We start from the raw sequence: 22,380 nt of genomic DNA, 5'->3' as shown, positions 1-22,380 counted from the left end.
ATGTAAAGGAAATATTTGAAAGAAAATATTGCATAGCCAAAACCAATTTTGTCACATATTGCAGAGCACTACTTTTTTTTTTTTTTTTGTAGTCAAGTATGTTATACCTTAACGCCATGATTCTCTATTGTGATACATGTGTCCCCTACAAAAAGGGGGGAAGAAGGCCACCACAGTTATACATTTATTTGACAGTGTCATTTTTTAACCTGCTTTAATTTTATTTCCTCCATGGAACCACAATGGTGCATTTGCTATGCATTTTGGTGATGACGGTGACTCATCTAGTAAGATCCCTCTGAATATTCTTTGCACTCATTCTCATAGAGTAGAGCATGTAGGCTATTGGTCACTATGGGGTCAATGAGGCTACTACCTAAAAAGGTGCTAGTAAATTTCACAGTTAATTACAAAGTAATGCCATGCAACATTGAACTAAATGTGAAATTTTGAAGACTGAAATACAAATAATTGCTGAGTTTTAAAATATGAATCTAAACTAAATTTTAAAAATGATTACGTTAAATTGGCACATATTTCAGTGAACTGAAAGAGTTACATATAGCAAACATGCATTTCATTGAAGTTTATTGCAGGCATGTATGACTGGTGAAATTTTGAAAGATTGACATGACTTAGCATGAGGAAGAGTGTTTGGTCTTGCAGTTGAAATAGATTTGACCTATATTATCGTTGTTGAAAGCGGTTGTTTTTACAGAATAAGCGTGTTCACTGTTGCAGTGAGAGCTGCTATCGTTGCAAACACTTGCTGCATTCTGGCATGCAGTCACCATGGCTATACTTTTGTTTCCTGCAGAACCTGAGATCCACTTGAGTCTCAGCCATTGAAGTTGAGTGGCAGGGTAATTAAAAATGAATTAAATGCCATAGACAAGAATTACTGCAATAATAATGAAACTGATGGCTTTGTGTCTCTACTACACATGTATTTTTGGGAGGCTATTCAGTCTGCTACCAGCTGAGTTTGTCAGTGATCTTGTTTACCTCTCAGACTACAATGAATGCGCTGCAATTTGTTTATTTGATTAACTGTATACTATACAGGCTGTCTGTATTCTGATTATGACAGTAATTGATGTTAAAGTTCATCATGTAGTATTTTTCTAAGCCTTAGGAGAATCATCTTGCACATTTGCACGACATTAATGACCCACATTGGAATTTATCTTATGTCTTTGTCCTGGTAAATTTGGCTGTAGATTTCAAACTCTTTGTTTAATCCATATCATCGGTCTCACCAGGGGAATGTAAAGCATGTACCCTACATTCACCTAACAGAGTATGACAATCTAAAACAGTCCAGGAAGCTCCATCCTAGGCAGCTGTTGAATGGCGAACACATCTTTTAATAATGAACTCTCCTCTGATCACAAGGAGAAAAGCCTAAATAATTCACAATGTCTCCGCATTTTGTCCCCTGTCGTCTCTACAAGCTTTGCCTGGATTCCTCCTGTTCCGCTGGACATAATGGAGAATAGAGTGTAAAATCCCCACCGGTGAGTTTTTGCTCCTTTGCTGCCAAGGAAAAATGTTTTTGATTTGAAACTGGACACTTCTATTTCTGTTTCGCAGAGCTATTTGTTTTACCAGAGTGGACAGAGCAGATACAGGCTTTACTTTGGCTCAGGTTGGAGAAAATTGTATTTTCTATGTCTGTTTTAACAGCAATTAATTTATGGCTCAGCTCAGTATAGCACTCCTTAGTTTCACGGTTTAACATTCAGCTCTCCCTTGACAAACCACGGAAGATCCTCATCAATTTTATATATGGAAAGGTTACCAATTGCACAATTTTAAAGACTTATTGCATTCCAATTTAATTATGCATATACTACAAATATTTGGATTAAATGCAGGAGACAAATGCAAAATCTGGGGATTTTTTGGAGTAAAATTCTGATGTTAAATATGAAGTTTAATCCAGTGTTTATTCTAATAAACTATTAAGGATAGTATAGCATTCTGTCTCATTATTAGAAACATCATTGCATGTTTTCACATTATGTATGACAACGGAACTGACCAAGGTGCTGAAAAAATGGTCAGGATAAACAAATTTAATTTCAGGGTTTAAAAGGCAGCACTGTTCAAATGCTTAATGTGCATGTAAGTGTTTAGTGCATAATTCAAGCTTTAAGAAATCAAAAGATTCAAGTTTCAAAATCTATGGGGATTGACATTTGACAACAAAATCTAACTGACAGCCATTACCATAATCAATATTTACATACTGAATTGCACTTGGTCTCCTTCCCTGCATTATATTTACACACTGCATTATTGTTGGTAATTTCTCTCTAAGATATATTTAATAATCTAGCTGCTCATGCATATCTGCTCTATCAGTGCTCATTTTATATGGCCTGTTTCTCAAAATCTGCATTGTTATAATAGTCATTAGCCACTTTCATAAACCCAGTAAAAATTGGCCAATTGCTTTTTTCCAATAAAAATACCACATCTTGGACTGTTCATACTAAAGGCCTGTTCACACCCAGGATGATAACTGAAAACCACCAATTTTCAGTTCTGAGTGACAGAGCACCTTTTGTTAACTGCTTTTTAAATAGTTTTTCTATGTAAACATTCGCTAGACGGACATCTTTGACCTTTGCGCTGGGTCGCATTTCTTTTTCAGTAGGCCTATCTTGTGCATGTGTGGCACGTTTACATTTACATGGGTCTCGAAACCCTGCAACGCGGAATAATGGCGTAATTTCACTTTAGCAATCTTACGGCTTGGATATCATATTGTTTCTGTTACAAGGAACAGCATTTTGCTGGAGCTCTGTGTAATTGTGACTTTACTGACTGTACTGACGGTCTGGCTTCTCTCTTGACATGTACATGCCATTCATCTCTTTTCCTTATAATCTGTTTTCTATCCCTTGCTCTGGAGTCTGATGACGTTAGTTCTTTTGTCAGGAGCAAATGTAATCAGAGATCCTTTTCAAGACTTCATGAATCATTTCTACACACAGAAGATGAGAGCCGACCTTTACCTTATATATCTGTCTATAAATTGTGAAGAGTATTTACTGTGCACATATTATTACTTTGTAAATTTTAAATATTGTGTAGCTTATTTGTATTAAGAATTGCTGACTGGAAAAGTCATATCTGTCTTCTGTGACCTGGAATGTTTGATTTTCTTTGCTGTTTAATGCTTAAATACTTTTCCATTTCCAGTTATTCACTTAATTTGGGCAGGTGAAATGAGAAACAGAAAAGTGAATGGGTTACTCAGACCACAATATAATTATAATGTCTATAATACGGCACTATTATGGAGACACCTGAGAGTGTTTGACATCTGGTCTCTCGCTCTCATTCTCTCTCTCTTTCAAACTCCAAAGATAATACGGATATAAGTTCCCTCTGTATCTGACATCATCCGGTAAATCGCTGTCAGCCGTGCTTCGATTCCCCCTGTTTTGATAACAGATGAGATATTGTCAGGTTGTATGAAACAGATCCTGCAGGCACTGACAGAGCAGTGGACTGGTAATTACCAACAGGCAGAACCAGCAGATCTTGGGTCTGTGACAGCAACTGCAGCTCGTCTCGGTGAACGGCAGGCCTGCATTAGATTGAAGGAAACAAGATAGCACTGTGTGGTGATGCTATCTGTGAAGGGAAAAACAAAAGAAGGCCGCGAGGAACATGGTGGATTGAAGCAGATGGAGACTGACATAGAAGATGAGAGTTTATAAATATGCCTCATGCAGATAGGCAGAAGAAAGGATAGTGAAATGATGACATTAAATGTAAAAGCTTATGGATCAGGATTCCCACAATTATGAAAACCTGGAAATTTTAAGGAAAAACAGTAGTTTTCATGCCCGGAAAACTTAATTAATGGACATTATGGACAATGGAAATTAATGGACTTAAACAGGGTAAACAAAAACTAAAACCATTAAATAAAATAAAATAAAATAAAAAATAAAATAATACAACTTAAGATAAATGTTAACTGAAATAAAATAAAATATAAAAAACCTTAGGCTTATTTTATTTGAGCGAGTTTCCAAGGCAACATTTCTCATTTTCTTTCAGGTTAACTTGAATTACTACAATAACCAAAACTAAAACTGAAATAAAAATGAATAAAATGATAAATGGTAAAATGCATTCAAATATCATAATTTCTATTGTGAACAGATTTTATGCAAAAATATGTTATTGGCATAAATGCAAAAGGATTTCATTAATTTAATATAAAAATGTTTAACATTTAATAATAATATTGTTTTGTTTTGTTTTAGTAAGACTGTCAATTATATGTAATGAATGTATGTGAAAATAGAGCATCAAACATGCTAAATATTCAGGAATTTTCAAAACAGGACGATGTTTGAGGCTCATCTTAAAATTATAACATTTTTAAACATAAATAATATAATACAATAATTATACTGTATTTAGCAAGACTGTTCAAAATTTATTGTTAATCTATATCTTGTTTTTTATCTATTAATTTAGTAATATGATACATATTCTGTTTCTTTAGTAAGACTAGATGCATGTAGTATGTACGTTTTTAATTATTGTTCACACAATTTCTATGCTTGGCTGTTCCAGTAACACCAATAACAGTAACAGTAGCACCAATTTGGTTTACAGACCTCACTACTGTTTCTCCTGGCTGAAATATGACATTCTATTCACATTGTTCTCTCTATTAGTATATCAATGTCCACTGGATATCTGATGCTCTCCATATGCTAATCTGCAAGTTTAATGAGAAGTGCCACCATAGCAACATTTCACCTAAGTGAATGAAGGGGCACTCTCTATTGTTTGACTATTGTAACATGTTGCTCTGCAGTTTTAAACCCAGCCTGATGTTTTGTCTGAGTTGATTATGTTTCATTATTTGTGGATTATATGTGATTTACACGCTTTCCTCTTTTTGTATGATGTCATTGCGGATCCAGTATAGAGCACTATGATGATTGATCAGCTCATGGATCCTCTCTGAGACGGCGTGTGTGTGTGTGTGTGTGAGAGAGAGAGAGAGAGAGAGAGAGAGAGAGAGGAGGGAGCAAAGAATAAAGCAGGAGACACTCATACAAGACAAGTTTAGAGGAAACACCTGGAACGAGACACTGAGGACAAACCTCACCCTTCTTTTATCCGAGTCTTCCTGTGCTGGAGGATGAGTGCTGTCTTTGCTAAACTGGACCCCAGGAGAATTGAGTGGGAGTCGTCCTGGTATGGACTCCACTCACGAATCCTGCGCACTAAACCTGTGGACTCCATGCAGGAGATCTCAGATAACCTGCACGGCACCAGGCTTGCCCGTGTGCTCACTACGGTGGATCTGGTGTCACTTGGTGTGGGCAGCTGCGTGGGCACTGGCATGTATGTGGTCGCCGGGCTTGTGGCTAAGGAAATGGCAGGACCTGGAGTGATCTTGTCCTTCATCATTGCAGCTGTGGCATCCATTCTGTCAGGTGAGACTCTATGACATTTGTTAGTTTATGAACAGTTTGCATTTGAATTAATGAGATCAAAAATCAATGCTGGTGCGCTAACATAAATAGGCCTCTCATCTGTCCAGTCAGTTTGACAACTGCATGTTTTATATTTTTTTTGTTCATGCGTCCTGAAGGCTATAGGATAACCCTTCCTGTCTGTAATCATATCCAGCTGTGCTGTGTTTTCTGTGCTTTATTTAGATCAAATTCTTCAAATTTTAGCCTAAAGTTCACAAAACCACAGCAATAATATATGCCTTATGGGGTCTCTTAGCTTACCATTAGCAGTTGTGATTTGAGAAAATATTATAAACCCGAGTAAGTGAACCAGACCAAGACTTGACCCAGTTCTATACCAAAAACCACAAGACTGAGACCTGTCAGTCCAAGAACCAGACTATCAATCTGAATGAACCGAAATACAAAATAGAAAATGGAAATAATAAAATTGTGAATTTATTACTGAATTTTAAACACAGGCCAATCAAGTTTTCACCTTGTTGCTAAAAAATTATATATTTTTTAATACATTTAAAAAATAAATAAATAATATAAATACACCATATTAACACAATTATTTTCCTAATAAACAGAAAATAAGAACATTTTAAACATTAATAAAGATGTAATTATTATTATTAATAATAACGTTCTGCATGAATTATAAATATGAATAATTTTACATAACCAAAAAACTACTTATTATTAATTACTTTTTGCCTAATAAACAGAAAATGAAAACATAAGATTATATTGAAATATAAAAATTAATACGCATATTATATATTTTTATTATTATTGATAATAATAATAATAATAATTTCTACATAAATTATAAATATAAATACTTTTACATTGCCAATGCAAATTTAAAAATATATATAATAATATATACATAAGTTATATTATTAATAATAATAATTAGAAATTATACATTAAGTTATAATTATAAATAATTTTACATTGCCAGTAAAACTTTAAACATAAAAACAAATAGAAACGATAAGCTGAGACCTAAATTAACGTCCATAAACGGCCACGTCCATAAAATTCCAGACGTTCGCTTTAAGTGGGTTTTTGCATTATGAACTTGTCGAACAGCTAATCTCAGTGATTTTCACACAGGCGTCTGCTATGCTGAGTTTGGGGTCAGAGTGCCTAAGACAACAGGCTCCGCCTACACATACAGTTATGTCACAGTGGGAGAATTTGTGGCCTTTTTCATTGGCTGGAATCTCATTTTGGAGTATTTGATTGGCACAGCAGCGGGGGCCAGTGCACTGAGCAGCATGTTCGACTCTTTAGCCAATCACACCATCAGCCGCTACATGATCAACCATCTTGGAACACTGAATGGCCTGGGTGAGTCTCTTTAGTAATCAGATACTAAACAAATCACTTGTGTGGTTGACGTGATCTTTATCCATCCTTCATGTTCCTCACACAGTTCATTTGTCTTTCTGATTCCAGGTAAGGGAGAGGAATCTTATCCAGACCTGCTGGCTCTGCTGATCGCCATGGTGGTGACGGTGATTGTGGGTTTAGGGGTGAAAAACTCTGTGAGCTTCAATAATGTTCTCAATGTTGTTAACTTGGTTGTGTGGGTCTTTATGGTGCTTGCCGGACTGTTTTTCCTTTCTGGAGCCAACTGGGAGGATGGGAGGTTTCTGCCCTATGGCTGGTCAGGGGTAAGAATGTTGACTGTATGCGAATGTAAATGCATTATTCTGTTTGTCCTTATTGAATGTGGTGTTTAGAAAATTAGCATTCTATTAATTCATTAATAATGTGCTCTGTAGGTCATGCAAGGAGCTGCAACCTGTTTCTACGCCTTCATTGGCTTTGATATTATCGCCACCACAGGAGAAGAGGCCAAGAGCCCCGACACTTCCATTCCATATGCCATAACAGCCTCTCTCATCACCTGTCTCACAGCGTACGTTTCTGTGAGTACAGTCACTCCTCTCATACCTGAATACTGAACTGAGAGGGATATTAGATAATTATGTTCAATTACATAATCATTTTGAACAAGTATGATATTATTTCTGTTATGGTTCTGCTTTCTAAGGAGTTAAGACGTGAGATCAATCATGAAATTAATCCCTAGTTTTCAAAGTAAATACACTGAACAAAATTATAAACGCAACACTTTTGTTTTTGCCCCCATTTTTCATGAGCTGAACTCAAAGATCAAAGGCTTTTTCTATGTACACAAAATGCCTATTTCTCTCAAATATTGTTCACAAATCTGTCTAAATCTGTGTTAGTGAGCACTTCTCCTTTGCCAAGATAATCCATCCACCTCACAGGTGTGGCATATCAAGATGCTGATTAGACAGCATGATTATTGCACAGGTGTGCCTTAGGCTGGCCACAATAAAGGCCACTCTAAAATGTGCAGTTTTACTGTATTGGGGGGGGGGGTCCGAAAACCAGTCAGTATCTGGTGTGACCACCATTTTCCCCACGCAGTGCAACACATCTCCTTCGCATAGAGTTGATCAGGTTGTCCACTCCTCTTCAATGGCTGTGCGAAGTTGCTGGATATTGGCAGGAACTGGAACACGCTGTCGTATATGCCGATCCAGAGCATCCCAAACATGCTCAATGGGTGACATGTCCGGTGAGTATGCTGGCCATGCAAGAACTGGGATGTTTTCAGCTTCCAGGAATTTTGTACAGATCCTTGCAACATGGGGCCGTGCATTATCATGCTGCAACATGAGGTGATGGTCGTGGATGAATGGCACAACAATTGGCCTCAGGATCTTGTCACAGTATCTCTGTGCATTCAAAATGCCATCAATAAAATTCACCTGTGTTCGTTGTCCATAACATACGCCTGCCCATACCATAACCCCACCGCCACCATGGGCCACTTGATCCACAACGTTGACATCAGCAAATCGCTCACCCACACGACGCAATACACGCTGTCTGCCATCTGCCCTGTACAGTGAAAACCAGGATTCATCCAAGAAGAGAACACCTCTCCAAAGTGCCAGACGCCATCGAATGTGAGCATTTGCCTACTCAAGTCGGTTACGACGATGAACTGCACTCAGGTCAAAACCCCAATGAGGACAACGAGCATGTAGATGAGCTTCCCTGAGACGGTTTTTGACAGTTTGTGCAGAAATTCTTTGGTTATGCAAACCGATTGTTGCAGCAGCTGTCCGGGTGGCTGGTCTCAGACGATCTTGGAGGTGAAGATGCTGGATGTGGAGGTCCTGGGCTGGTGTGGTTACATGTGGTCTGCCGTTGTGAGGCTGGTTGGATGTACTGCCAAATTCTCTAAAACGTCTTTGGAGTCGGCTTATGGTGGAGAAATGAACATTCAATTCATGGGCAACAGCTCTGGTGGACATTCCTGCAGTCAGCATGCCAATTGCATGCTCCCTCAAAACTTGCGACATCTGTGGCATTGTGCTGTGTGTAAGAATTACAGAACTTCAGACACTTTGAACTCCTGAGAAAGACAACACACACACAGTGTATTAACATACTGACATCTGTCTCCACATCCCACTGAGAGAAAATGCGGGAAAACGCCTCTCTCACATATGCATCAGTTCCTTTTCATCCCCTTCCCTCCCCTCACCCATCCTTCCCTTAACTCAACTCACTCAGAATGGTCAATAGTAGAATGTAATGTTCTACATTAATGCAAGTGATATTTACAGTCATGTTTGGTATAATTTGAATTGTCTTAGGGCGACTGGTACAATGGTCTCATTCTTATAAGAAGTAAACTAAAAAGTAATACAGATCCTAAGAGTTTAGAGATATTTTGCATACTGTAGAGGGCGGGTCAGTTCGCAGTGGTTTTCCTGCAAAATTATCGTTTGTCCCAAAAGGTGTTAACTCGATCAATGCAAATTCCAATTGTTAGCTCCTGTTTCCATCTCAGGGGGTGTTGGTCTTGGTCTGAAGTACTTAAGTAAATGTTGCAAAAGGATCGGGCGATTCTGTAGCCAGAAGCCCGTAGTGTGGTGTGTCTCAATACTCACACTATGTATTTCTATAAAGTCAGGTATGCATCTTTTACTCTTAGATTTATCTTTGAGAATTCGATGTTTTGTATTGATATGATTTGATCTCTCTGAATTAGCTATGTAATTGGCATAACACATACAGTATTTACCTGACTGATAATAAATTGTTACATTTGACCTTATTCTGTTTTACTCTGTAATTATTGACTCTAGTAGATTACGTTGTATCCCTGTTAGTGACATGAACACCCGAATGAACGAGTAAATATAAAGTCAAGATTTAACTAGAATAATTAATTATCAGAAGAATTCTAATTACAAATAGACAAACAACCAATTTGCATTTCAACCTAAATACGAGGTCATAATAAAATGGAGTCAGATTAAATAATAAAATGGAGTCAGATTAGAGTTTAATTTAAATTAAAGAACTTTGTGCATTGAAAAGACCAAGCACACAGGAAACCTTCAGCCACCATTGGATACCTTCTTTGGGCCAAATGTGTGGACCTTACATGTGTGATAAAACTGCACATTTTTTAGAGTGGCCTTTTATTGTGGCCAGCCTAAGGCACACCTGTGCAATAATCATGCTGTCTAATCAGCATCTTGATATGCCACACCTGTGAGGTGGATGGATTATCTCAGCAAAGGAGAAGTGCTCACTAACACAGATTTAGACAGATTTGTGAACAATATTTGAGAGAAATAGGCCTTTTGTGTACATAGAAAAAGCCTTTGATCTTTGAGTTCAGCTCATGAAAAATGGGGGCAAAAACAAAAGTGTTGTGTTTCTAATTTTGTTTAGTGTAGACATAATTTGAATAATTTGCGCATTTGTCTGTGGAGTATTTTCGCATTTATCTTGTTCACTGGGGGTTGTCAGGCAGTATTCTCTGTAACAATTATTCATATTTTTTTTTATATATATAATTTCATCAACTCACAGCTGAAGTGCAAACTAAATAAATCTTCAGGTAATAACTCTAATAGTTGGTAGAAAGTAAGATACTGTAAGGCAAGGCAAGGCAAGGCAAGTTTATTTATATAGCACATTTCATACACAGTGGTAATTCAAAGTGCTTTGCATAAAAGAAAGTGAAATAGTCATTAAAAATAATAATCACAGCAATTAAAACAGGGAATTAAAAAAGTAATAATTAAAACAAGGAATTTTAAAATGATATAGAAATTGATTTAAAATGAATTTAAAACAGTTAAGAATAGAAAATGATTACATAAAATACAGTGCAGTCGGTTCGGACATAGCACAGTGCTCATTCAACAAATGCACAGCTAAATAGATGAGTTTTGAGTCTGGATTTAAATTTGGCTAATGTTTTAGCACATCTGATCTCTTCTGGAAGCTGGTTCCAACTGTGGGCAACATATTAGCTAAAAGCGGACTCCCCTTGTTTTTCTAACTGACTTGATCCTAATGATCTGAGTGGTCTGTTAGGTTTATATACAGTGAGCATATCTGCAATGTATTTAGGTCCTAGGCCATTGAGTGACTTATAAACGAATAAAAGTACTTTCAAATTAATCCTAAATGTAACTGGAAGCCAGTGTAAGGACCTGAGGACTGGTGTGATATGCTCAGATTTTTTGGTTCTAGTCAGAATCCTGGCAGCAGCATTCTGGATGAGCTGCAGTTGTCTAATGGTCTTCTTGGGAAGGCCGGTGAGGAGACCATTACAGTAATCCACCCTGCTGGTGATAAAGGCATGAACAAGTTTCTCCAAGTCTTGACTGGAAACAAAACATCTAATTCTTGCAATGTTTTTGAGATTATAGTATGCTGATTTAGTTACTGCTTTGACATGACTACTGAAACTAAGGTCTGTCTTCAGAATCACCCCAAGATTTCTGACTTGAGAAATCAAGTCATTAGTTGTTTGACCCCTAGAATCAAGGTATGCATTCACCTTGAGAACTTCATCTTTGTTTCCAGATGCAATGATTTCAGTTTTCTCCTTGTTTAACTGAAGAAAGTTTTGGCACATCCAACTGTTAATTTCATCAATGCATTGGCAGAGGGAGTCAATTGGGCTATAGTCATTTGGAGATAAGGCTAGGTAAATCTGGGTATCATCAGCATAGCTATGATAGGCAATTTGGTTCTTCCTCATTATCTGACTTAGTGGGAGCATAAACAGGCTAAAGCCCGACCCAGTTTTCCAGTCTCTCTAGAAGTATGTTATGATTGACAATGTCAAACGCAGCACTAAGATCTAGTAGTACCAGCACTGAGATTTTTCCTGAATCAGAATTTAAGCGAATATCATTTATTATTTTTAATGAGTGCTGTCTCTGTGCTGTGATGCACTCGGAAACCCAATTGAAAATGGTCCAGGTATCCATTTGAGTTTAAGTAGTTGTTCAGCTGATTAAAAACTACCTTTTCAATAATCTTACCTATGAAAGGAAGATTTGATATTGGTCTATAGTTGCTCAACATGGTGTTATCAAGATTATCAAGAAGCTTTTTCAGAGGGGCTTAACAACTGCAGTTTTAAGGGAGTTTGGAAAAGTCCCAGAAAGAAGTGAGACATTCACCACTTCTAAGAGATCAGTTTTGAAAAAAGATGTGGGAAGTGAGTCAAGATAGCAGGTTGATGATTTAAGGTGCTGTACTATTTCTTCCAAAATTTTGCTATCAATTGCTTTAAAGACAGACATAGTCACTTCTTTGAAATTGCGGTCGAATCTGTGTGACCTCTGCATAACTTGAGGATGTGCCAATCTCCTTTCTGATATTATTGATCTTCTCAGAAAAGAAGGAAGCAAACTCATTGCATTTGCTGTAGGAGAGCATTTCACTGGGAATCTGACTTGGGGGGTTTGTCAGTCTCTCAACAGTCGCAAAAAGAGTGTGAGTGTTGTTTAAGTTACTGTTTATAAGGTTTGAGAAGAAGGTCTGTCTAGCTGTGGCTAGTTCCACATTGAAAACATGAAGGCTGTCTTTATAGATGCTATAGTGAATTTCGAGTTTCGTCTTCCGCCACATCTGCTCTGCTTTTCTGCATTGTCTTTTCATACTCTGAACTGCTGTTGATTTTCTCCAGAATGATTTTTGTCTGCCAGTCTTCTTGCTGACCTTTATTGGAGCAATATCATGAATAACATTCTTAACTTTCGAGTTAAATGAATCCAGGAGAAGATCAACAGAGTCTGCAGAAATGCTTGGTGTTAGAGATATTGCCTTCATAAATAGCGCACGTGTTCTCGTTAATGCATCTCTTTCTGACAGAGACAGATCTCGATTCAGTGGTGACTGAGATCAATATATCAAAGAAAATACAGAAGTGATCAGATAGTGCTACATCCAATGGATGAAATGTTTAGACCTCTACTGATGAGTAAATATAGAGTGTGTCCACGATTGTGTGTCAGGTCAAAAGTGTTTAAAGTGCTGACTCAGGTCAAAAGTGTTTAAAACAGTTATAATTTATTTTGTAGTTTTGATTCCTGCATTATCTATATGTGAATATTAAAATCCCCTGCAATAGCAAAACAGTCAAACTCTGAGGAAATCATTGATAATACTTCAGTGAGCTCTTCAACAAAGGCTGGAGAATATTTTGGAGGCCTGTAAATAATGATAAACAGAGTGCGTGGAGCTCCTTTCAGCACAATACTTAGGTACTCAAAAGACAAATACTGACCAAATGACACTTGCTTGTGTTGATACACATCTTTAAACAGAGCAGCTACAGCTCCACCTCTCCTAACAGTCCTGCAGATACTTATTTCTGTCAGGACCACTACCGTCAAAATGATAGATACTCAGCATAAAGTTTGGTTTGGCGGTATGGTTCTGTTCTGGGCAAAACTCCCTGTCCATCCATGCAGCCTGTCATGAATGAGCAGGGAGAGCAGCAATAATAATAATAATAACCCCCCAAGGGTTAACAGAACAGAACAAAGCAGATATCATTGATGTACTCAATGATATTTAAGTGTAACATTATTCAAGAAGTCTGATTCAGCAAGTAAAATCAGAAAGCAAAGTCCTGACTGCGCGAAAGGAGGAGTTGGGGATGGAGGAGGGTAATTTGCTCTTGAGCAAGCGGGAAAAGCTGCCGATTCAACTGAATAGAGCTTATATAGGAATGCCGCAATAGGTGTCGTATTCCTATAGGTAGATGTGATCAGCTGAGAATCAGCTGATGCAAGCTTGACTCACGTGACCTGCCAGAATTGACGCTAACGCTTGATTTCTGTCAGGACCACTACCGTCAAAATGATAGATACTCAGCATAAAGTTTGGTTTGGCGGTATGGTTCTGTTCTGGGCAAAACTCCCTGTCCATCCATGCAGCCTGTCATGAATGAGCAGGGAGAGCAGCAATAATAATAATAATAATAACCCCCCCAACACAAACGAAAGGCCAGAACCCCCCCCCCCCAACACACGATAGGCCAGAACCGCCCAAACCACAACTGATGGCATTCTGAAAGAAGCATAGCCTTCTTAAAATAGCAGAGACTGGGGCAGCAGGAAGAAGGCAGTGAAGGGGTGCTCTTCTTTATAAGCAGCTAAGAAGAGCAGCAGCCCCTTAACGGAGGAGAGTAGCAGCAAAGGGGTGCTCTTCTTTATAAGCAGCTGAGAAGAGCAGCAAGCCTCTTTAATGCAATACCTGAAAAAGATGCAGAAAACGCAATAGAATTGGCAGCCTAATCTGCAGCAAACACAGCGTACTGCAGCCATATGAGCAAACATGAATGGTTCAAGAGATCGCCGGTTCTACATGGCCTAAAAGATTCAGCATCCATTTAAAAACTCTATAAAACAGCATATAACAACTCAAGTCAACTCATCAGTTTACAAGTGTGTCGTCTCCCACTGACATGTGCTCGTTGTGTTACGTGTCCTCAATCTTGACAACCCACATGAGCGAAGACAAAAACCTTACCAATACACTCGATAGCTTGCAGCAAGCATGTTGCTTGCTTAAATCACAGCATGTTGCAGTAGTCAAGAAACTTAAGGAAATAGCAGTCCCAATACTAGATGAGCCATAAGCAACAAGCATATTTCGAGAACAATCAGATGGTCTAAACAACAGCAAAACATTAGCTTCTTGCTGTTGCAAATTTAACGGAGTACCAGCACTTGCAGTAACACCAATAGTTTAAAGCAACAAGCAGGTCTAGCAACAAACATGATACTGAGCACTAGATAAGCCCTAAAAGCAAGCGAAATCCCTATACCCTAACAGCTTTAAGCAAATACCTTCTGAAATAGCATAGACTGGGGCAGCACGCCCTTTAAGAAGAGAAGCAGCGAAGGGGTGCTCTTCTTTAATAAGCAGCTGAGAAGAGCAGCATGCCCCTTTATTGCAGTAGCTACAGCATATGGTCAATAGCCGAAGTTTAGGCAACACCATGTAGCCCAGTGCTTCTCAAAGACCCGGAGGGAATTCAATCCGGACCCGCTTCTATTTCATATTTCAAGAACACTAATTATATTTCCTACTTTGATAAACTCACGTTAAACTTGTAAATCATTTGTTTATTTATTCTTATTTTTTTTATTTATTTTTTTGTCTTTTTGGAGAAGGTCCGAAATTGCAGGCGAGATATTGAAACTTTTCCTTCATGACATTTGTTGTCATCACGACATCCAGTGAGCTTATGACGTTTGACGTAGTCGGGCGACATTTCACCGCTAATATTTTTTTTCTTTTTTTGCTATCACTTATATTATGGCAATTTGTCTTATAGCAGTGCCCAGTGTATACATTTATTTGTGGCGGCTTGTCACAATATCAAAACTGACCGCTACAAATAGATTTTCCAAAAGGCTTGTACTTCGTTGAATAAAATGCTGCGCGGGTGTTTTTATATGAATGCATCTTTTAAAAGAACCGTCCGTTTTCTTCAGAAAAGCTTTGATGTCAATTTCATTTGGTCTTTCCTGTAATGGCTGATAAAGTAGCGCTTATTTGATTACAGTCGTTACCGGGGAAACAGCTATATCACGCTCCAACAGCGCCTCCTGCTGGCAGAGAATCAACTTGCATTTGCTAGTCTGCGGGAAACACTGGTGTCTGTCAGCAAACATAAACAAAAGCATGCTTCAGAACTGTTTTGAGAAGGTGCTTAAGTTTTGAGCCATGTATTATTACTATGAATTAGGCTACTACTATTACTATCTAGTGCCCTGCAATAACCATTTACGCAAACTCTCTTTTGATATAAGGGGAAAAAAAAGAGAAAATCGGCCCAAAAAATCAGCATCATATATCGGCCATAGGCTGCCCTGATTTCTAAATATCAGCATTGGCCAGAGAAAAAACATTATAGGTCGACTTCTACTGCTGACACTTAAATTAATTGTTTGCCACTTTTGCACTTGTTATTAAAGTATTTTGAATGCAAAGGGAACCTTTTTTTTTTTTTTTTTTAATTAGTGTTTATTTGTTATATGTTATGTATGTTTATTAAAAACACGTTTTGTAATAACCAATTGTTCCGGACCTTTGACACTGATGAAAATTCAGATTTGGACCTTTGAATGTAGACTTTGAGAACCCCTGATGTAGCCCTTATCCAGATAACCGTTAACATTAATAACCTTTGGTAGCAAAATCTACATACTGCCCATTAGTATCAAGCATGTTACAGGTACACTAATTAAAGCAACAGCATATCACTAACTTAAAATACAGCGTTTTGAAAATAATGGTAGGATAAGTTTAATGAAACATAATTCCCAATACTAGATGAGCCTTACGCAGCAAGCCTGTGTCATATCAGATAGCCTTAAACAGATTAAAAATAAGCCTGGCTGTGGTAAGTTTAACTGGGTAATGTTACCAGTGTGTCAAGATACACCAATGAGCCTAAAGCAACAGCATGTCTAGCAAACAAACATGTTACTGAACAACTGCCTTAAACAACGAGCAATATTTGATAGCATAATTGCCAACATAGCATAAGGCAATGAGAATGAAAAAGAACTTCGCTTAGCTTCGTGAAGACATTCAGAGTGAGATGAATAAAGGGTTAAATGTTCAGTTGTTACGTATGCTTTAACCCTCCGTGATATCTTTGCTTCTTCCAGCAGGGAAAGCAGATCTCTTGTAAAAGTGTTGTTGATGCAGTCACATTAGCACAACTTCAGCGAATTGCGGGCATTGCAGGCAAGAGTCTATATCAATGATATATCGTTGTGAGAAGCAGGGCTTGCTCAGGTCACTTGCGAGTCTATCAGCGTATATCAATCACGGCGAATTCGCGTTCAAGTTCACAAACTTGAATCTGGTGAGAACTCTGTGAGAATGAACCCATGAAAATTCCTGATTGAAGCTTTCCCATAGAGATGGCATTTGCTGTCTAATTTGCTCTTGAGCAAGCGGGAAAAGCTGCCGATTCAACTGAATAGAGCTTATATAGGAATGCCGCAATAGGTGTCGTATTCCTATAGGTAGATGTGATCAGCTGAGAATCAGCTGATGCAAGCTTGACTCACGTGACCTGCCAGAATTGACGCTAACGCTCGATAAAATTAAAGGTAGGAGGGGCTGTTTCATTGAGGACTGTTGCACTGCAGCTGTCTTCTAGCCATGTTTCATTTGGAAACATAAAATCCAGGTTGTTTGTGGTTATTAAATCATTGATCAGAAATGATTTATTTTTTAGTGAGCGAATGTTTAAAAATGCTAACTTGATGGAATTACATTTTGTCTGTACAGCAATTTTAGACTGATGCATTATAGGCCGCAGATTAGATGGGTCAGCCGTACAGCTTGAGAAGGCCATAGACTTTCTTTCACGTGATAAAACAGAAATAGAGGAGGCTACAGGCACACTGGGTTCCCGCTTGTTCTGTAAACATTTGTGAATGTTGCTGCTAATATAGCGGGGACACGACACATATCACTGAGAGCTGTTATCAGTTGTTTTTGGTTCACCTACACCAGATGGAGGAGGGTTTGGGCCCTGGCGTTGTGGCACCGGTCGGAGAGCTCTTACAGGAGGAGGAGGGAGAGCTGGGCCTGCAGTCTTTGGTGGTTGGGGGGCCCACCGTTTTTTTGTTGATATCTGGGGGCTTGCAGCGAAAGAATGGGAGAGTTTGGTCCCAACATACACCAGTTCCTCCATTTTCTGTGAGAAGCTTAGAAGTGGAGATGCTGGGGAGAGGGATAATGTGTCTGGTGAGATGGGTTCTGGCTCTTGTGTTTCCGGTGACTGTGGTATGTTGTCCTGGCTTCCCTGGCAGTTTTCCAGAAAGTCGTCCTTGGGTACTGAGTCTTGGAGCTGTTGTAATACGTCACAGTCTGCATGTGATGAGCTCTGTGGGCAGGGCTCTAGTTTACAGTTCTAGTTTAATACAAAATAAATATTTACAAGGTATTTTAATCATTTGCTCTAGCTTTAGTACAATAAAAAGATTATTGCATTTATAATATCACGATTACGATCCGTGTTATATGAAAATATGAAAACATATAGTGGCCTTTATTTTTTAAAGGGGTAGCTCACCTAAAAATTTAAATTCTGTCATTAATTACTCACCCTCATGTTGTTCCAAACCCGTAAGACCTTCGTTCATCTTCAGAACACAAATTAAGATATTTTTGATGAAATCCGAGAGCTTTATGACCCTCCACAGATGGCAATGCAACTGACATGTTCAGATATACTTTTTGCGTGCAAAGAAAACAAAAATAACAACTTTATTCAACAATTTCTACTCTTACGTGTCAGACAACAACAAAAAATATTCTTGTAGCTTCATAACATTACGGTTGAACCACTGATGTCACGTGGACTATTTTAATGATGTCCTTACTACTTTTCTGGGCCTTGAACGTGTCAGTTGCATTGCTGTCTATGCAGGGTCAGAAAGCTCTCGGATTTCATTAAAAATATCTTAATTTTTGGAACATTACAAGGGTGAGTAATTAATGACAGAAGTTTCATTTTTGGGTGAACGATCCCTTTAAGAAGCATGTTTAAGAAGCATGTTCAGTTTTTTTTCTTCTTTTTTTAATGTACTAGCTCATAGATAGCCTAAAATACATTTATATAATAAACATGTACTCTATACTTTGTAACCTAACTCTAACATGAAATTGTTTACCAAATTTGAATATTGAATTATTAAAGGACAGGCACTGCAGGAAAAAATAGGTGTACAAGATATGCAAGTATTTCAGGTTACATTGCACATTCAAACAATTCAATGAATCATTCAAGCACTTCAGAGCTGGCTTTTAATTTATTTAAGCCCTATTCTGATCCCTAGAGCTGAAGACCTCTCCTCATCCTTTTTCAAATATTAATCTGAAAGGAATTTGCTTTTACCCTCCTGAGACAGATTAAAGGCATCATGAGTTTTCTTATTGAGCAATGGAATTGGATGAATCATTCTCCAGCATCCACTCATCGCCACACCTTGAAATAAGACTGAGATTGTGTCCTAAAGGACATTTCATGCCATGTATTTTAAATTGTTTTGACAAACTGCCACATAATAAGCATTTAACCTGTTTATATGTCTTAGGTGAGTGTGATTTTGACATTGTTGGTGCCATTTAACCTGATTGATGGCGATGCCCCGCTTATGGAGATGTTTGCCGTTCACGGCTTCCTGGCTGGGAAGTATATTGTAGCTGTGGGTGCTGTCGCAGGACTCACTGTCAGCCTGCTGGGATCTCTGTTCCCTATGCCCAGAGTCATCTATGCCATGGCAGGAGATGGGCTGCTCTTCAGGTATTTGTGTATATGCTTTTCTTTTTTTTATGCTATGCATGTTTTACAAGCTTTTACCTCAAGTTTGTGTCAGTGTTATTTTTAGTACCATTGAAATTTTAATATTTTTTTTTGTTGGTTCAAATTGTTATTGGTTGTTGTTGTTTTACTGTAAATATATCTATGTAGTTTTTTTTAATAAAAAAAATGTGGCCACATTTTGCAGCCCTACAAACAAGTAGAGCAAACCCGGATTTTTTAAATTAAATATTTAATAAAAAATATATATTTTTTTAAGTTAAAGTTTTAATAATTGTAGGTTTTGGTCATTTTTCTTTCTCTCTCTCTCTCTCTCTTTCTTTCTATAAAATTGAGATTTTCTTTTAGATAAAATTTTAGAAATTTCGTTTTTTTGTTAGTTTTTTTTATTTGTAATTTGTAGGTTTTATTTATTTGTATGCCGATATAGTTTTTAGTCACAAAATAAAACACAAATAAGCAAACCTAGAATGTTTTAAATCACATTTTTAGTAAGTTTTAGTAATTTTCTGTAGGTTTTCGTAATTTATTTATTTATTTTAATATACACATAAATTATGTGTATATTATTTTTTAACAAATCATTGCTCAAATTATGCAGCCTTACAAACACATAAATCCTGGATTTTTTAAAATCACATTTTAAATCGGAATCACAATTTGTTATCAGAAGACTCACAATTATGTTTTTTAGTTAAAGTTTTAGTGATTTTGTTGTATGTTTTTGTCAGTTATATTAGTTTTTTTTTTTTTTTTTTTTTTGTATAAATAGTTTTTAATCACAAAATTTTGGCCAGCCCTACAAACAAGCAAAGCAAACATGAATGTGTTTAAATGATTAAATCGCATTTTAGATAAAAATTTTTATCAGAAAAATTGCAATTATATATTTCAGTTACAGTTTTAGCCATTTTATTGTATATTTTTGTGATTGTTTTCAAATGTCTGAATAGATTTCATATAATTTATATTTATTCGTTTTAGTTTATTTAGTTTAAGTACCTCAAGGTTAATTAAATAAAAATGGAAGATGAGAAATTTTGTCTTGGCAATAGCTGAAATTAAATGTTGTTTTTTTATATATATATATATATTATTTTATTTCAGTGAACGTTGATTTTATTTCAAGTAACAAAACAGTTTTTTTATGGTTTTAGTTTTAGTTACGTATAGTAACTCTGGCTTGTTTGTGTGCACGCCAGGTTCCTGTCGTTTGTGAGTCCGCATACAGAGACGCCTGTGGTGGCCTGTGCTGTATCAGGCTCTCTGGCTGCTCTGTTGGCTCTTCTGGTGAGTCTGAGGGACCTGATTGAGATGATGTCCATCGGCACACTGCTGGCCTACACACTGGTGTCAGTGTGTGTGCTGCTTCTGCGATATCAGCCTGACAGAGACGGCTTAACAAGTTTCCTCACCGAGGAGGAAGAGGAGGAACGGAAGAGGAAGGAGGAAATGATGGCAGCTAGTGAGAAGGACATAAACTCACCTGGTGGAGAAGAGAACGCTGACAACCCCTGTGGGGCCAAGAACCTCCCCTCCAAAGGAGACGACGAAACTCTGATTGAAAAGTCGGACTCTGGAGGCTACCAGTCGGATAGTTCTGGCTACGGCGTTGGAGATAACGGCACTGAGGTGGACGACTCCAATAGTCTCTTGAAACGCATTTTGGGATCTCATTATTACACTATACGGATGCGTATGGGTCTGCCGAACTTGGGCGATAGGCCCACACCTGCAACAGGACGTACTGTTACTTTCTGTGTCCTCCTTTTCTTCATCTTGACCTTCTTTCTCTGGACGCTTGTCATCTATGGCTTCGACCAGGTCTCAGGAGGAGCTCGCTGGGCAATATTACCTTTTATAATGACTGTAATTGTCCTCATGGTTACTTTGGTTATTATTATTCTCCGGCAGCCTGAGAACCCTAAAAAGCTGCCCTACATGGCACCCTGTGTGCCCTTTGTGCCCACCGCTGCCATGCTGGTGAACATTTACCTCATGCTCAAACTCTCCAGCATCACCTGGGTGCGCTTTGTGGTTTGGTGCTCACTAGGTAAGCCAGATCTTCTCTTATGTATGCTAGACATTAGACCTACATTATTAATCGGAATAAAACCTATTATAACTTAGTATGATTATTAAATTGCAAAGGCTGCAATTAAATTAAATAAACATATGCATTGTGTGTTAAGCACAGAACTGTTCTTACACGTGAGCAGCTCATTATTTACCCATTATCAACAAAAAAGGTCTGATCTATAATTTAACGTTTGAAAATGAAGAAATTAAGACTCAATTTCAATTTTTTTCTTCTTTTTCTTCTATTCTATTATACAATGAAATATTACAATAGTAAAATATTTTTTTTCTTTTCTGTTTTTAAATTTTGATTATAAATATATTGTTTAAATATTAAATAATGTGAAATAATATTTTGTGATTTAGTAGTAGTAGTAATAGTAATAATTATTATTTTTGTTCTCATTATTATTACTAAATCATAAAATATTATCATCCTACAGGAGTGCTGATCTACTTTAGCTACGGGATGTGGAACAGCTCGCTGGAACTCAGCGCTAGAGAGGAAGCGGCTCACGCCAGCTCCTACCAGAGGTATGACACAGAGGTGGATGACAGCTTCAATGTCAGTGAAGACCTCCCTCCTCAGGAGGACGAAGAGGACGGACAGTACCAGGGTTGGGCGGCTGAGGAGCGTGGCTATCAGTACCAGAAAGACTACCAGCAGCACCATGATGAACAGAGACCATCCAACAGTCACAATTACAGAAGCAAAGGCAGGACCAATAAAGGTTTTGAGGAGCTGGTCAATGAAGAATATTCACCTGAGTGAGCAAACTACTGTCGCAGTGGAGGTTGGATTTGGGTGACCTTGATTTTGGCAAATAGAATATGTTCCTAGATCAATGCTGCAATACCGTAATAAAGACAAAAGGAAAATGTGCATCATGACGATAAAATAGAGAATTTTAATTAAAACATACTGTTGGTAATATATGTTTAAAAAAGGTAAAACCACTGCAAGGATTTAGACACATTTATAGTTGCAAGGACCTATATAAATAATGTAAATAAAACAACTTTATTAGCCAGTTAATTAACTTACCAACATATGAG

At 37.7% G+C, this 22,380-nt stretch overlaps 1 protein-coding gene across 1 annotated transcript; it reads left to right on the top strand.

The window, feature by feature from the left end:
• Positions 1 to 5,182: 5,182 nt before the first annotated feature.
• On the top strand, positions 5,183 to 22,096 carry LOC306864952 (putative cationic amino acid transporter; the record flags this gene model as incomplete). Its single annotated transcript, XM_079409268.1, has 7 exons — positions 5,183 to 5,480; positions 6,630 to 6,866; positions 6,975 to 7,192; positions 7,304 to 7,450; positions 19,019 to 19,227; positions 20,448 to 21,298; positions 21,768 to 22,096. The coding sequence occupies 7 exons, from the start codon at positions 5,183 to 5,185 to the stop codon at positions 22,094 to 22,096; spliced, it is 2,289 nt and encodes a 762-aa protein (XP_079265394.1).
• Between the last annotated feature and the right edge of the window lie 284 nt (positions 22,097 to 22,380).

This window comes from Barbus barbus, assembly GCF_936440315.1.
Source record: "Barbus barbus genome assembly, chromosome: 46".
NCBI classification, from domain to species: domain Eukaryota; kingdom Metazoa; phylum Chordata; class Actinopteri; order Cypriniformes; family Cyprinidae; genus Barbus; species Barbus barbus.
Note: the sequence above shows the minus strand (reverse complement) of the source record. Positions and strands in the feature narration are given on the sequence as shown.